We start from the raw sequence: 15,538 nt of genomic DNA on the forward strand, positions 1-15,538 counted from the left end.
GAGTCTGAGCCGAAGGGACTTGACCGACCCCAAACAGGAAGCGGTGTGGCGCATGCGCACACCCAGAAGGTGCATACTTGGTGTCCACTGGGCGGAACTAAAGGAGTAGATGGATAGCCATTGGCTAAGGGCAGAGTTATTGGCGCAAAGCTCGTCCACTGAGTTACAGGGGGCGGGGAGAGGGGTGCAGGCGTGGCCTCCCCAGACCCACGCAAGCGTTGTACGCTTGGGGAGCGCACACCTCTCGACCCGCCCCTTTTAGTGCTGGGCCTCCGACGTCACGGAGTCCCTGGCTCCGAGCGTCCTCTACTTCCGAGTCAGAGTTCAGACATAGTGTGTAGAGAGCGATCCTCCGGCACAGGCTGGAGTAGTCGAAGCCAGATCGCGTCGTCTTTCTTAAAGTGACAGGCGCAAGGCAAGTGGGGGTCAACTCAAGCCAGCGGTTGGGAAGGGGCGACTCGCTATTCCTAATCCAATCTCTGGGCAAGCTTTGGGACCACCGGGTCCAGCTTCCGTCCCCTGGGGAAGGCCGTAGGAAGTGGTTTGTCTCCCAGGTGAGGGAGCAAGACAAGGACCTCCCTACAACCTCTTCCCGGTTCTGTCCCTTCTCCAGCTTGCCCCCCAAGTTCCCCCTACCAAGGCCGGGTTCTTGTCCCCATTTCTGAGATGAAGAGGACGAGGCTCTGAGAGACTAGGTCACACAGCCCTGCAACCTTGTAGCCAAGGCCAGACGTGGGTTTGCTCCGCTCCCCAAACTGGCTCCTTCGTCGCGTTTTGCGGGTGCAGCGGGCTCAGGCGGGGTCCTGAGCAGAGGCCGGCTTCCACCCCAGCGGTCAGCCCGGGGCTTTCCTCCCCCAATCCCCAAGCCTGCTGCGACGGGGGCTCCGAGGCCGCCACCTCCTCCCTCCGCTCTCCCCTCGCCTCCAGGGGAACTTCCCGCAGCCCGGAGCCTCCGGGAGGGGAGCGGTGCCGCCGCCCGCGTCATCTGATGCTGTTTCCTGCAGCAGGGAGAAGAGCGGAAAAAAGTGAAACTCCACCCTCCACCTCTGCCTCCCGCCCCCGGGGCCAAAGTACAAAGGGAGGAGGAAGGGAGCGGGGTCGGAGCCGTCGGGCCGAGGCGGCCGAGGCCGGGAAGAGGCATCCGCGACTCGGGTGGGGACGCTCCCGCCACTGCTGCGCCCAAGGACTCAGGCGCACGGGACCCAGGCGCCGCCGCTTGCGGGCCCCACCTCGCACTTGGCGGGCGCCCGAGCCAGGCTCCCGGGACTCCTCCGACGAGGGCCAGGCGGGCCCCCTCCAGGCCGACCATGGTGAGGCGCCGGCGGCCCTGGGGCCCCACCCCCCGGGCCTGACCGCACTGCCCCGGGTCGCCCCCTCCAGAAGCCCGAGATGCGGGGTACCGGGAGGCGACACTCCTGGCTCCCCAGAGAGGCGTGGGTCTGGGGCTGAGGGCCAGGCCCCGGATGCCCAGGTTCCAGGACTAGGACGGTGGCAGCCAACGGGAGTGGGGGCCGGGGGAACCCAGGGAAGGGCCCCCCCACGCCCAGACGCCTGCTCCCAGCCATGGAGCCCCTGAAGAACCTCTTCCTCAAGAGCCCGCTGGGGTCGTGGAATGGCAGTGGCAGTGGGGGTGGCGGGGCTGGCAGCGGGGCCCGGCCAGAGGGGTCCCCGAAGGCTGCAGCTTATGCCAACCCTGTGTGGACAGCCCTGTTTGACTACGAGCCTAATGGGCAGGACGAGCTGGCCCTGCGCAAGGGGGACCGAGTGGAGGTGCTGTCCCGGGATGCAGCCATCTCTGGGGACGAGGGCTGGTGGGCGGGCCAGGTGGGCGGCCAGGTGGGCATCTTTCCATCCAACTATGTGTCTCGGGGTGGCCCGCCCCCCTGCGAGGTGGCCAGCTTCCAGGAGCTGCGGCTGGAGGAGGTGATTGGCATAGGGGGCTTCGGCAAGGTGTACCGTGGCAGTTGGCGGGGCGAGCTGGTGGCCGTGAAGGCAGCTCGCCAGGACCCGGACGAAGACATCAGTGTGACGGCCGAGAGCGTTCGCCAGGAGGCCAGGCTGTTCGCCATGCTGGCGCACCCCAACATCATCGCCCTCAAGGCCGTGTGCCTGGAAGAGCCCAACCTGTGCCTGGTGATGGAGTATGCTGCCGGGGGGCCCCTCAGCCGCGCCCTTGCCGGGCGGCGCGTGCCACCCCATGTGCTGGTCAACTGGGCAGTGCAGATCTCCCGAGGGATGCATTACCTGCACTGTGAGGCCCTGGTGCCCGTCATCCACCGCGACCTCAAGTCCAACAACAGTGAGTGTCGAGGGGGGTGTGGCTGGAAGGGGGCACGGCCCAGGCACCCACCTGCCAACTGCGTACACTCAGCTGAACCTGTCTGGGAGGTCTACAGGAAGCAGGTCCTCCCAGCCTTGGAGAGCCCCACAAGCCCATATTGACACCCCCCACCCAAAGCAGCCTTCATGAGCACCCAGGCCCAGGAGCCATTTGGCCTGCCCACACCAATAGTTTGCATCTGGTGTGGACTGTCCAGGTGGGCCGTTGGCATACTGCTAGCTTGGCCACCACCTTCAGGAGGCCCCTGCAGAGTGGTGTCCTTATGGCTTACATGGTGGTGCCCTGGGACGCCTGTCTCTCCTCGCTTGGGGCAGGTGGCTCCCCTAGAGTAGAGAGGCCCTCCATCCCTCTCTGCAGGACCTCCAGCTGCTTGTTTCTGCTGAGGGCATCCTGTAAATGGGGTCAGTGATACCTTTCTGAGTGGCCACGAGGTTATAGTGGCCTAATGGATTGGGCAAGCCCTGGCGGATGCTGCCTGGCACACAGTGAGCCCTCGGCTGGCCATGCATGGGCATTTGAGGGCTGAGCTTGGGGTCAGGGCTCAGGTGGGCATGACTGGCCTGGGGGCAGGAAGGACAGGGCAGCCAGGCACTCTGTCGCTAGCCATTTCATTACACCTGCACACCCTACTGGGGGCCAGAGCCTAGCGAGGGGTAAGCTCAGGAGGGCTTCCTGGAGGAGACAGGCTTTGCATCCTGCCGAGAGCAGACAGCATTTGGAAGAGTGCCCATTTGGAGGACCTGATGAGAGCTAAGGGCCAGAGGGACAGCCAGGCACAGCAGAAGGGGACCCCAAGGCTGGACCCAGCCGGAGCCCAAGCCAGGGCTGGAGAGCAGAAGATGCAGGAGTCACTGGAAAGCTCTGGAACGTTCTTGCCAAGTGGAGAGAAGGGGAGAGAGCATGGGTATTTGGGGCCTCCTGGCCCCCTGCCCCAGGCTAACCATGGACAAGAGGCTTCAGGGATGAGGGTGCCAGGACCCAGCAATATTGGGGTATCAGAAGTCTCGCCAAGACTGGCAATGCTGGAGAAGCCTGCCAGCCGCCCCACCCACTCCACTTATCCCAGAGATAGGGGCTTGTCTCAGCCTGAGCCCTGGGCCCCAGCCATCCTGGGACCCTGCTCCTTGACCCAGCCTGAGGGGGATTCCCCGAAGGCTTTGGGGGAGGGGATTCCTGCCCTCTGTTTTTCCTCCGATTTCTTTCCAGAAAGAAATGGAACAATAGCCAGGCCCCTGCTCCCCACCCTCCCCACTGCTTCCTGCGTTTCCTGCTGCCCCCAAGCCAGCTTCCTGCCCTCGCTCCAGTCCCTGCTCCCTCCAGGGCCCAGCTGCCTGCAGGAGAGGAACGAGCTGGGGGTGGGGATTGTTGCCAGAGAGGAAGAAGCCAGGCTTAGCACCCCAGTGCCCTGCTTCCCTCCCAGAGTCTGGGTGATGGCAGAGGCGGGCACGCAAAATGCCCACAGCCACCCTGAGCCTGGAACCACACCTTCCAGGCCCAGTCCTAGGCCCAGGGTGCTGTCTGTGGGTTAGGGCGGGAGGAGTCCCTGGGCTGGAGGGGGGCCCCCACCAGGAAACAATGGCGTGATTTTCCTGGACAATGGGGGCCTTGTGAGGAGGCCCCGCAGGGAGAGGAGGGCGAATTCTCCAGGCCCACGAGTCACAGGACTGACCAGCCAGCCCAGCCAGGGCCTGACCTCCCCCCCAGTCTACTCCACAGGACCCCCCCCTCCTATTGGGGAATTGGCCAGACCTCCCAGAAAGGAGAAGTAGGCCCCGTGGGAAGGAAGCGGAAGAGGTGTGTGCTGCCTCGGCCACTCCCATGCCCCACAGTCTGGGAGGGGGCAGGGAGCCAGTCCCCGGATTCCAGCCCCTTTGGGGGCCCTGGCAGCCCCCACAGTCTGCATCAGACATCAGAACAGCAACCACTTGAGCTGGCACAAATCCGCGGGCCCCATGGTCTGCTGGGCAACTTGGTGGCAAGAGGAGGTGCAGGAGGCTAGGCTGGGTGTCAGAGTTGGAGCAGGTAAACCGAAGGACCACAGGTACATAAAAAGCAACAAGCCCGTAAGTGAGCTGCTGTTTTTCTGGTCCTCAGTTTCCCTAACCAAAAGAGGAGGAGACTGACAGGGAGACAGAGTGCTTCGCGTGTCCGGGGGTTCCCGCCAGTAACTGAGGACCGGGTCAGACGTGGCACCAAGAGCCCGGCTAGCGTGTCCCAGCAAGCACACAAAGCACCTTTGATTGGTCCCAGTCCACTCACTGGGCCCAGGGGTACAAAGTGCCTCTCGGGAAAGAGTTTACACCAGCAAATTCATGACCACCAAGTGGAGTCTGACCCCTAGAAGGCACAGTAGAGCCGACTGTCCCACAGAGGCAGGGTGGCACCTACCTGCTGTGCCCCACAGCTCCTTCACCACCAGCGTGGGTTTCCAAGGTGATGGTACAGCCCTAAGTGAGGCAGGGATAAAGGAGAGCAGGAGTCCCGTGAGCTCAGTCACGAAGGCCCACGAGCCACAGGACTGACCAGGCAGCCCAGCCAGGGGTTTGAGGCCTGCCAGCCCCTGTGCGGAGATAAGATGGGTTCACTCGGCTACCACACCATGACGACCGCCTAGCGAGATGGGTTTGTAGTCAACCCTGATTTTCTGAACAGTTTGAAACTCTGCTCCTGGTTGGCTCCGGAGGAGAAGAGGTGGATTACAGGGCCATTCTCTGAATTAGGGAAATTTTTTTTTTAAATTTTTTTTTTTTTTTTATGAATTAGGGAAATTTAAAACACCCTTAAGGAGCCCGGGTGGCATAGCAGTTGTGTTAGTCTAAGTTGACTAGACAAACAAATTCATAAACACAGATAGGTGTCTAGGAAAGAGCTTTATATACAAGAGCAATTGAATAGTGAGAAAACATCCCAGCCCAGTCCAGATCAAGCCCATAAGTCCGATACTAGCCCATATGTCCGATACCAATCTATAAAGCCCTCTTCAGACTCACGCAACATGTGGGAAGTCTTATGGATCCAGTGGTGTAAGCATCTCAGCGCTGGCAGGGGTCGCCGCATGGCTTCTCCAAGTCCAGGTTTCTCGCTGCCATCAGCATGGCTCCATGTGTCTTGTCAGTGGGGTATCTCAGGGAGTGAGGGTCCTGCTTCCAGCGAGCTACTTATCCATTTATCTTCATGCCTCCAAATGAGGTCAAGCTCTGGCCTGGTTGACAGGCTAGACTCCACCCCTTCACTCTGAATCATCTCAAACTGATGACAGATGACGTAAGGTCCACAGTGGTGAAATGTTGGGCTGCTAATTACAAGGTCAGCAGTTCGAAATTCAAAGCTGCTCTGCAGGAGGAAGATGAAGCCTTGGGAAACCCATAGATAGGGGCAGTTCCTCCCTGACATGGAGAATTGATGTGAGCTGGCATCGACTCAATCAATGGCAGTGAGTTTTCAGTCTGGTAGACCAGATGCAAGACCAGCAGTTCAAAACCACCAGTGACTCCCTGGGAGGAAGAAGAGGCTTCCTGCTCCGGGAGAGACTGACACCCTCGGAAACCCACAGGGGCGGTTCTGCTCTGCCCTCTGGGGTCGCTATGAGTTGGCATCCACTTGATGGCAAAGTTTGTTTGGGGGGATGACAGAGGTGGTTACTGGGGGCATGTGGTCCTCAGTGGAGGTTCTGCGTTTGTCTGCCTCAGAGCTCCAGAGTAGAGGTTGCCGTGGGAGGGAACCGCAGACCTTGGGAGATTCTGAGACCAGCTGGGCTCCGAGGAGCACTGCCCATGGAATGGCTGAGGGCGAGAGGCCCTCAGGAGACAGCACACCTAGCAGCTGGCAGAGTGGACGGAGCCCCGTAGTGGTCACTCGGGACACCAGGATCAGGAGCCTAGCAGGAAGGAGGTGGGCCACCACCAGGGCCCTGGTGCCCTCTGCCAGTAGGCTGTAGCATTAGGCCAAGTCCTCTGAGGGTGCTAATTCAGCCCACCTCAACACCCTGTAGGGTCCTCGTGACCCATGTCAGTCACGTGCCTTTCTCTTGCGTTAGCTGTAACTGTGAAGGGGCATCCTTTGAGACCCTTGCTCTTCCCATCCCTCCAAGTGACCCGTCGTCACTTGCTGGAGCCGAGGATGGCCTGATGGGAGATCCACCCGTTTGCCCTCCTGTCTGGCCAAGAGCCTTCTCATTCCTCATTTCACCCTTGCTCACCACAGCCACCTGCATCCATAGATATCTTTGGAGGCTCCAACCCCCAACGACACCAAGTCTTTCCCCCAGCAGCCACTGCACCACATATGATGTGATGTGGGTAGGGGGTGGGGGATGGAGGGTGGGGTGATGGGCACCAAGGTGTTCTTTCCGGCCGGTAGCAGATTCACACTCCTGCCTGAGCAATATAACACCACCTCCACCCCCCACGGGTTTTTTTTTAAGTCACTTGCAAATGCCCAAACACAAGCCGCAGCTCGCCATGTTGCCGACTTGTGGTCAGCATGTTTTACGTGGGAGTGAGACCACTGGTTTGGGTGTCAGCGGACCCTGTTGGGATCCACTTCACTTGCTATGACTCTGTCCTTCTCAGTTCAGTCCCCTCATCTTTAAAATGGGTATCATAGCCACCATATAGGTGGTGGTGCGCGTGTGTGGTGAGAGAGAGCGTGAACTAGGGATAATGAATGTAAAAGGCCTGTCCAGTCAATTCTGACTCCTAGTGATCCCACAGTTCAAGGGAGCGCTGCCAAGACTGTAGCTCTCTACAGGAGTAGAAAGCCTCACCTTGCTCCTGAGGGGCAGCTGGTGGCTCTGAACTGCTAACCTTGGGTGGCAGCTCCATGCATAATTCACAATGCCGCCCAGACTCTCAGAGAAGGCCACCTAGGCTTACTCTGGCTTATTCCAATCCCGAGCCCAGCTGTGAACTTTCCTGGGAAAGTCGAGAGCCTTCACACACATACCCAGCCAGGATGTCGGCCACCTCCCACTGGGCCTCAAGCACTCACAGTGCGCCCTCCTCTCCCCAGTTCTGCTGCTGCAGCCCATTGAAGGTGATGACATGGAGCACAAGACCCTGAAGATCACGGACTTCGGGCTGGCCCGAGAGTGGCACAAGACCACGCAGATGAGCGCAGCAGGCACCTATGCTTGGATGGCCCCCGAAGTCATCAAGGCCTCCACCTTCTCAAAGGGCAGCGATGTCTGGAGGTGCGGCCTAGGCAGAGCCAGCAATGAGCGCAGAGGGTTGAGTTGGCCACCAAGGCCTTGGTGGGGCGGATGGGCAGAGTCCAGAAGGAGGGCTCGGGATTCTCCCGGCTGCTCTGGGACAGGAAATTGGGTGGGTAAAGAAGGGGACACAGATCTGTCTCGCCCACAGCTTTGGGGTGCTGCTGTGGGAACTGCTGACTGGAGAGGTGCCCTACCGGGGCATTGACTGCCTTGCCGTGGCCTATGGTGTGGCGGTTAACAAGCTCACGCTGCCCATCCCATCCACCTGCCCGGAGCCTTTCGCACAGCTCATGGCTGGTAAGGGGGGACCGCGGGGTGGGCGGGGCTCCCAGTCCCGGGACACACCCACCCGCAGGCCCGTGCGTGACTGCCCTCCCCCCTTCGCGCCTTCAGACTGCTGGGCGCAGGACCCCCACCGCAGACCCGACTTCGCGTCCATCCTGCAGCAGCTAGTGGCGCTGGAAGCGCAGGTCCTGCGGGAAATGCCGCGGGACTCCTTCCATTCCATGCAGGAAGGCTGGAAGCGCGAGATCCAGGGCCTCTTCGACGAGCTGCGAGCCAAAGAAAAGGTGCGAGGGGGCCAGGTCCTGGAGCTGGGCGCATGCCGGGCGCCGCGCTGGGCTGACCCCACCGTGTCCGCTGCCCCGACGCAGGAACTACTGAGCCGCGAGGAGGAGCTGACGCGCGCGGCGCGCGAACAGCGGTCGCAGGCGGAGCAGCTGCGCCGGCGCGAGCACCTGCTGGCGCAGTGGGAGCTCGAGGTGTTTGAGCGCGAGCTGACGCTGCTGCTGCAGCAGGTGGACCGCGAGCGGCCTCACGTGCGCCGCCGCCGCGGCACCTTCAAGCGCAGCAAGCTCCGGGCGCGCGACGGCGGCGAGCGCATCAGCATGCCGCTCGGTAAGGGGCGGGCCCAGGCTGTCCCGCCATTGGCTGCCTGGGCGGGGGCGGGTCCAAGCTGTGCCGCTGCGATTGGCCTAGGCCGGCGGGGGGCGGGAGCAAGGCTGGGTGTTTTTCTGCCCGTGGGCGGGTCTTGGTGGAAGTATTTGCATGTGGGTCTGGGAGAGGCTGCGGGAGGGAAGGGGCGGTGCTCCTGGCAGTTTCAGGGGGGCGGGCGGGCGGGGCTGGAGCTGGGGTTTCGCCAACGCCCCTTCTCTGGGTGGATGGGTGGGACTGCTGGCTTGCTTTGCGACCCTGGAAGGCAGTGAGTGGGGCTGGCCCTAGTCTCAGGTGGCCTGGGCCCCTCTGGGTTATAGTCTGTCTATCCCTCTTCTCCCTGAACCCCCAGACTTCAAGCACCGCATCACCGTGCAGGCCTCACCAGGCCTTGACCGCCGGAGAAACGTCTTCGAGGTCGGAGCTGGGGACTCGCCCACCTTCCCAAGGTTCAGGGCCATCCAGTGTAAGACCCCTCTGCCTTCCCTCATGCTTAGGGGGCTCACCTATTGTGTGCTCCTCCTACCTGCCCCCACTCTACCTTGGCCCTTGTCCAGATCAGTATGGGGTGCCCTGGGCAGCATTTAAATCGGTCTTTTAGTCTGATGATTACATCACACGGTGCCATGCTTGTTTTCCTACCTGCCTTGGTAGCATCAACCTTGCAAATCTCCACAGTAGCCCCGTGAGAGGGATTATCACCTTAGTTACAGATGAGAAAAGGTAGCTTATCGACATGTAACACAGCTGATAGGAGCTGGGCCAGGATTGGGTTGAAGAAGGTGCCCAAATGCCCTTCCCAGTGCTGTTCGGGTGCTTGGTAGCCCACCACCCACCTGGAAGGGGTGTTGGATAGCACTTGCCCCCTCCCCTCTAAGCAGCTGGCCCTTGGGGTGGGTAACAGGAACGGGGTCCAGCTCAGACTCCACCAATCCCTGCCCCCACAGTGGAGCCCGTGGAGCCTGGCCAGGCATGGGGTCGCCAGTCTCCCCGGCGCTTGGAAGACTGGAGCAATGGAGAGAGGCGGGCATGCTGGGCCTGGGGCCCCAGCTCACCGAAGCCCGGGGAAACCCAGAATGGGAGGTGAGTGGCCAACTGCCTGCCCCACCCCCAGCAGCACCTGCCTCCCCACGGCCCAGAAATTCAGCACCCCTCTGTGCCCCCACCCCCAGGAGAAGTTCTCGCATGGACGAGGCCGCATGGTTCCTGGACTCGGACGACTCGTCTCCCGTGGGGTCTCCTTCCATGCTGCCGACGCTCAATGGTGAGTGGGCGGTCTCCTCCCTGCAGGACACTGCTGGGCCGTCGGTGGGGATGCAGCCTTCCTTTTCCCTGGTGGGGAAACCGAGGGCAGGCAGGGCCGAGCCACTCCCGAGCCGGCTTCAACCCAGGCCTCAGGGCCAATAGCCTGGTCCTGTTCACACCTAGCCTGCAAGAGGACCCTTTCCTGTTATGGTGGTCACCCCTGTGCCCACCCCAGGCTCTGGGGAGGGAAGATCCACAGAGAATGAGCCCCTCCTTTGATACCAGGCCAGATCCCACAGGTGGCTCTCACACTGTGCTGCCTGGAGCACCTCTGGGGTGGGGAGCACATACACACATGGGGAGGGGTGCAAGCAGGGACCCCTTCCTACTCCCCCAGGACAGCTGGGAGCTTTTCTCACCTGCACGGTGACCATGGCACTTCTAGTGTGCCAGGCATCCCATCCAAGCAATGACCCGTGGGGGAGATGCTGTCATCACCACCCACCCACCCCCACTTTAGAGATGAGGAAACTGAGGCGCCCAGAGGTTATCCTGTGTAAAGGCCCCAGCCGTAGGGTCTGCGGTGAGGGCCATGACTTTGACCTCCCAGCCCGTCCCAGTCTGCATCCCTGGCTGAGAAGCAGACAGTGGCGTCTAGCAGAGAACCTCGGCCCTGGGGACTTCTCCAGGCATGAATGATATGCTCAGAGCCACAGCCCCGCCTCTCCACTGCCTAGACGTTTGGGCCTTGGGGGACCTGCTCCACAACAGGCTCTAACAACCCCGTGGCACAGCCCCTCGGTGAGCTCTCCCAGAAGGCATTGCGTCCCCCCGCAATCGGAGGGAGGGTTGGAGGCAGTGAAAACGCTAGCTGACTGCGCTCTCAGACCAGCCTGGGCTCCCGGAACCTCAGGTTCTCAGGGACTTCTGTCGCATTGGGTGGTGTTAGGTGCGCTGAGCCCCATCGCCTTTTTAGGAGCCTTGGTGGCGCAGTGGTTATGGTCAGAGGCTAAGTGCAAGGTCAGGGAGAAAAACGAGACTTTCTACTCCCATAAAGAGTTAAACCCACAGAAGTCGTTCTGCCCTGCCCTGAGGGTCGCTGTGAGTTGGCATCGACTCCTTGGCAGTGGGTCTGTGTTTGTTTTGTTTTCTATAGACGTCTCTAGGCCCTGCTTTTTGACAGGAGCAGATGGGCACATTCCTCTCCCTAAGGGCCACTAGGCAAGTTCTAAGCTCAGCCAAGAGCTGAGCTGTTGGACCAGCAGGGTTGACCTCCACCCACCTTCTGTCTGCTTCCCTTTGTTCCGGGTGTTCTGGCTTATTTGAAACGTGCTCCCCCCGCATCCCTCTCCCGACTCCTGGGTGCTCTGTAAGCGTACGGTATGTGACCCGTCTCACCGCCTGTGCAGAAGGTGGTGGTAGTGCTCATGGCAAGGTCAGGAGCTCGGCGGTCAGGGGTTCGAGCCTGCCGGCCCCTCCTGGGGAGAGAGGCGAGGCAGTCTATAAAGCTCCGCAGCCTTGGGAACCCAAGGGTGTTCCCCGTCCGCCTTGGCCACGCCCAGTCGGAATCAGCTCTACGGCAATGGGGTTTAGTGGTTGGATTTTGGAAAGCCCAGTGGGATGGGTGTGCCGGGCAGAGAGAACAGTGCATGTGGAACTCTAGAGTGGCTGGGGCCCGGGGGTCCGGGGCCTGAGGGAGGGTGGTTTAGCAGACTGAGTAGACGAGGGGACGAAGCTGCCAGAGCAGCCAGGAAGCAGCCCGGGAAGGGCTGAGGATGGTGGGCACTTTGTCAGCAGAGGCCTCTCTGTAGCACTTTGGGTCAACAGCCCTCCCTTGGCCCTCCAGAGACAGACTGACTAAGGGTTGTGGCAGAGGCAGGGACCCCAGGTCAGGTCCGTCCCTGGCCCACCGTTCCCTCCTGATCCCCAGCCCCGTGCTGCACCTCTAGGCCAGCCTACCCCATGCCCGGCCCCAGGAGGAAGGCAGAGCAGGGGAGACAAGGCCAGGGAAAGGCATGATGCACTCTAGAGCCAAGGAACCCCAAAAGCCCACCGCTCTGATTCAGAGTCTGTCAGGGTTTCTGAGGCTCTGTGGGTCTTTCCGGGAGCAGACGGCTCAGTGTCCGCCCACAGCGCAGTTAGGTGAGCCACCGACCTTGCGGTTAACAGCCCAGCACCACCAGGACTCCCAGTGACAAGCCAGAGTCAAGGAGGCACCTCCAGACTTGGAGCCTGTGGGGGGGGGCCCTCTAGATACCCACCCCCTCCCAGCCCAGTGTGGTCTGGGTAGAGCTGGCCAGCCCTAGGCCTGCACTGGACTCTTGGACTCCAGGAGGTCGCCAGGAAAGAGCCAAGACGCTACTGCTCTCTGTGACCCTCTACAGGCCCTTCTGGGGGCCTCGGTCTCATTGCTGGGGTGGGGACATGTGTGCGCATCCCAGGACTGCTGTGCCCCCCGACAAGGTACTGGCGTCGGACAGAAGGGCCAACCCTGGCAGGGTGCTGGCCTGGGGAAAAGTCCACACTGCACACTCCCTGGGCTCCTGGCAAGACAGTTGGGGGCCTGTCTGCCAGGCCTGCCAGTCCAGACAGCCTAGGGGTCAATGACTGCCTTACCTGCACCTCATCTGCAGAGACAAGGGCAGGTAGGGAGGAGCCAGACTTGGGGAAAGTGGAGCCAGGGAAGAATCGGCTAGAAGCAGAACCCAGCCCTTGGTACACGGGTATGGAGGGGTCCCTGAACCCTGCCCACAGACTCTTCCCCCCTCACTTGTGCCTATCCTGCCTGCAGGGAACCCCCCACGACCCAGCCCAGAGCCTGAGGAGCCGCGGCGAGGCCCAGCAGAACGCAGTGGGGGTGGCAGCAGTTCCGGAACCCCCAAGCTGATCCAGCGCGCCCTGCTGCGTGGCACCGCCCTGCTGGCCTCTCTGGGCCTGGGCCGGGACCTGCAGCCACCAGGGGGGCCGGGCCGTGAGCGTGGAGAGCCCCCCCCACCACCACCCACGCCCATGCCCGCCCAGCCACCCACCTCCCCACTCATCCGCTTCTCACCCAAGATGCCCAGTGCCCCCGCCTCCCCGCGGAACCCTGATGCCCCCACGCCACTGCTGCTGGACCTAGGCATCCCTACGGACCAGCCATCTGCCAAGAGCCCCCGGCGCGAGGAGACACGTGGTAAGTCCCAGGGCCAGGCCACGAGGGCAGGGTGTCAAAGATGGGTGCTCACACAGTGGCCCTCAAGATGCTGGGCAGGCCCTGGGCTCTAACGGTGCCAGTGCAAGGCCTTGGCCTGCCCGCTGTCAGGTAGGCAGTTTAAACCCACCAGCCGCCCACCCTGTGGGAGAGAAAGGCTGTCTGGGCCCGCACGGACCACAGTCTGGGAAACCCAACGTGGGGTCGCCCGGATCCCTGGTCGGCCTCTTTGCCGTGGGTTTGGGGCTTTGTGGGATCACAGAACACTGACGGTGGTGACGGAAACCATGCAGCCTGCTGGGACATCACGTTGATGGCATCGCTGCCGCTCGGTAGAAAGGACCAGGGTTTTGGAGACCCACCATTGAGGCCTGTCTGGGGAGGGGTCGGAACCGCCAACGTTGGGGCCAGTAGTCGAGCAGCTGCCCATGAGGGACACACTGGGCTTCCTCCCTGCGGCCTCTGTGCACTGCTGTCCCCACGGTATAGATGGGGAAGTCGAGGCGCATACAAGAGGAGGACACCATGTTGAACACAGTCAGGAGTAGAACTGGGACCTGATCCCAGGCCTCTGCTCCAAAAGCCTCCCAGTTAACCCCTGAGTGACAAACAGGTGCGCTGAGGCAGGGAGGACCGTGGGCATTAGGAGCCGGAAGCTGAGGACAGAGGCAGGGAAGCTGTAAGAGGCCAGGAAACATGCATGACCGCTGCCCGGTTGACCTGACCTTGTGCCTCTTTCCCTTCACAGGACGAACTGTTTCCCCTCCACCAGGGATATCGCGCTCGGCCCCAGGGACCCCGGGCACGCCCCGCTCATCACCCCTGGGCCTCATCAGCCGCCCGAGACCCTCCCCTCTTCGCAGTCGAATCGACCCATGGAGCTTCGTGTCAGCTGGGCCCCGGCCTTCACCCCTGCCCTCACCGCAGCCTGCCCCACGCCGGGCACCCTGGACCTTGTTCCCAGACTCAGACCCCTTCTGGGACTCCCCACCTGCCAACCCCTTCCGGGGAGCCCCGCAGGACTGCAGGGTGCAGACCAAAGATGTGGGTGCCCAAGCCCCTTGGGCACCAGAGGCCAGGCCTTGAGTGGTCTGGCTCCTTCTCGCAGGCTCCAGCTGCCAAGCCAAAGCCTGCACAGCCTACACTGGAACAGAAGCCGGGCAGCCTCAGGAGCTGCCTCGTTTTCCCCCAGGGACCCGCCCCCTTGGGGTGTCGGGAACACTACACTGCACAGGAAGCCTTCACACTGGATGGGGGGTCCTGTACCCCCCAACACCTGAAACCTGTGGGTTCCCCCAACTCATCTGCCCCACTGGGGCCCCGACACCGTAGCCAGCTGGTTACAGGGACCAGAGTTTGTCTCAGGGAATTGCCCGGCGGGGGGTGGGCACTGGGAGGAGGGGAGGCACAGGGGAGGGTGCCTTCCAGCTGTCACTAGCCCGTCTGACCAACTCCTGCTCCTGTGGCCCTGCCCCTCTCCTGGGGACACGGGCCAGAACCCCCCAGATGCCTTCCTGCTCCCCAGCCAGGCCTGAGGCCTTGGGACCCACCAAAGCCAAATAAATTTGTAAGCTGTCTCCCCAAGCACTGATTGTCACCTCCCTGGGCTCTGTCACCCACCCTGGTGTCCTAGACATTCCAAGCCCTTCATCAGAGCCTCGGCCACATCACACACACGCACCCCGTGACATCACCTGTGTTGTCCCCAGCCAGGGCCTGCCCTACTCCGCACACCTGTCCCTCCTCATTGCTACATTCCTCTGATCCCAGTACATCATCCGAACGAGGCTTCGACGGTCTCTCCTGCGAAACCCTCCCCAGCCCTGTCACCCATCTGGGGTAGATCTTCACCCAGGAGTGGGGTGGCATCTTAGGGGGTCTGTGTAGGCAACACCAGGGATGAGACCCACCTACCTTCCTGCATGTCTCCACCACTGCAGGGCTCCATCTCTGGGTTCAGTGCCTCTGGATCCTGGGAGTTGTAGTCCAGACTCCTTCCTACTCCACCCCATACTGCAGGGCTCAGGACAGATGGAGAACCTCTCCTCAGGGATGGCCCAGTTCCGGGTCCTTGACACCTCACCTCACCACCCCTGCCCCACTCAATCCATCCAATCCCCAGTTTCTCTCTCTCCTGGCCCAGGCTGCCACCATTCCTTCCTTCCAGGATGCTGGAAAAGGAGTAGGGGTGAAGGAGGCTTCTTACAGAGCTCCGGGATCACATGTCCTCCAGGTCACAGCCAACAGCCCATCAGCTTACCTCCTTCTCCTGCCCAATCCAGCCCTGGCTGTGGTTGACCTATGGCCCTTCCCCAACTACATCATCTTCCCTCCAACTGCCCAGGGGCATTTCTTCATGGGGACGATGACAAGGTGACCAGTGTGAAGCTGTCACCCTTTCACTCTGGCTGCTTGTTCCGGGGTGGGAGTGGCCTGTGCTTACCCTTTTTCCCAGGTCCTCAGGGACGTGTTGAGTGGGTGGGACCCACGCATGAGTCTGTGTCTGAGAATAAACCGTGTGCCTTTCCAGCGGTGGTTGGCTCCTGCGGCCCCGGCGTCCTCACTTGCCACCAGTGCACCAGCAGTGAAATGAGCAAAGAAACCCTAGTCTGAG

General features: G+C 61.6%; 1 protein-coding gene across 1 annotated transcript; it reads left to right on the forward strand.

Annotated features, from left to right (window-relative positions):
• Window positions 1-752: 752 nt before the first annotated feature.
• On the forward strand, window positions 753-14,501 carry MAP3K11 (mitogen-activated protein kinase kinase kinase 11). The gene is made up of 10 exons (XM_075545407.1): window positions 753-2,299; window positions 7,352-7,532; window positions 7,702-7,850; window positions 7,947-8,122; window positions 8,207-8,450; window positions 8,839-8,952; window positions 9,434-9,569; window positions 9,659-9,750; window positions 12,523-12,906; window positions 13,673-14,501. The coding sequence occupies exons 1-10, from the start codon at window positions 1,564-1,566 to the stop codon at window positions 14,008-14,010; spliced, it is 2,550 nt and encodes an 849-aa protein (XP_075401522.1). The 5' UTR covers window positions 753-1,563; the 3' UTR covers window positions 14,011-14,501.
• Window positions 14,502-15,538: the final 1,037 nt, after the last annotated feature.

The sequence above is a fragment of the Tenrec ecaudatus genome, chromosome 4 (assembly GCF_050624435.1).
Source record: "Tenrec ecaudatus isolate mTenEca1 chromosome 4, mTenEca1.hap1, whole genome shotgun sequence".
Lineage (NCBI taxonomy): Eukaryota > Metazoa > Chordata > Mammalia > Afrosoricida > Tenrecidae > Tenrec > Tenrec ecaudatus.

Bases quoted from the DNA above. Each gene is read 5' to 3' on its own strand.
- MAP3K11 (XM_075545407.1), top strand. From the start codon at position 1,564: ATGGAGCCCCTGAAGAACCTCTTCCTCAAGAGCCCGCTGGGGTCGTGG. The intron at 8,123-8,206 runs GTGCGAGGGGGC...GCCCCGACGCAG, and splicing joins AGCTGCGAGCCAAAGAAAAG to GAACTACTGAGCCGCGAGGA. The intron at 8,451-8,838 runs GTAAGGGGCGGG...CTGAACCCCCAG, and splicing joins GCGCATCAGCATGCCGCTCG to ACTTCAAGCACCGCATCACC.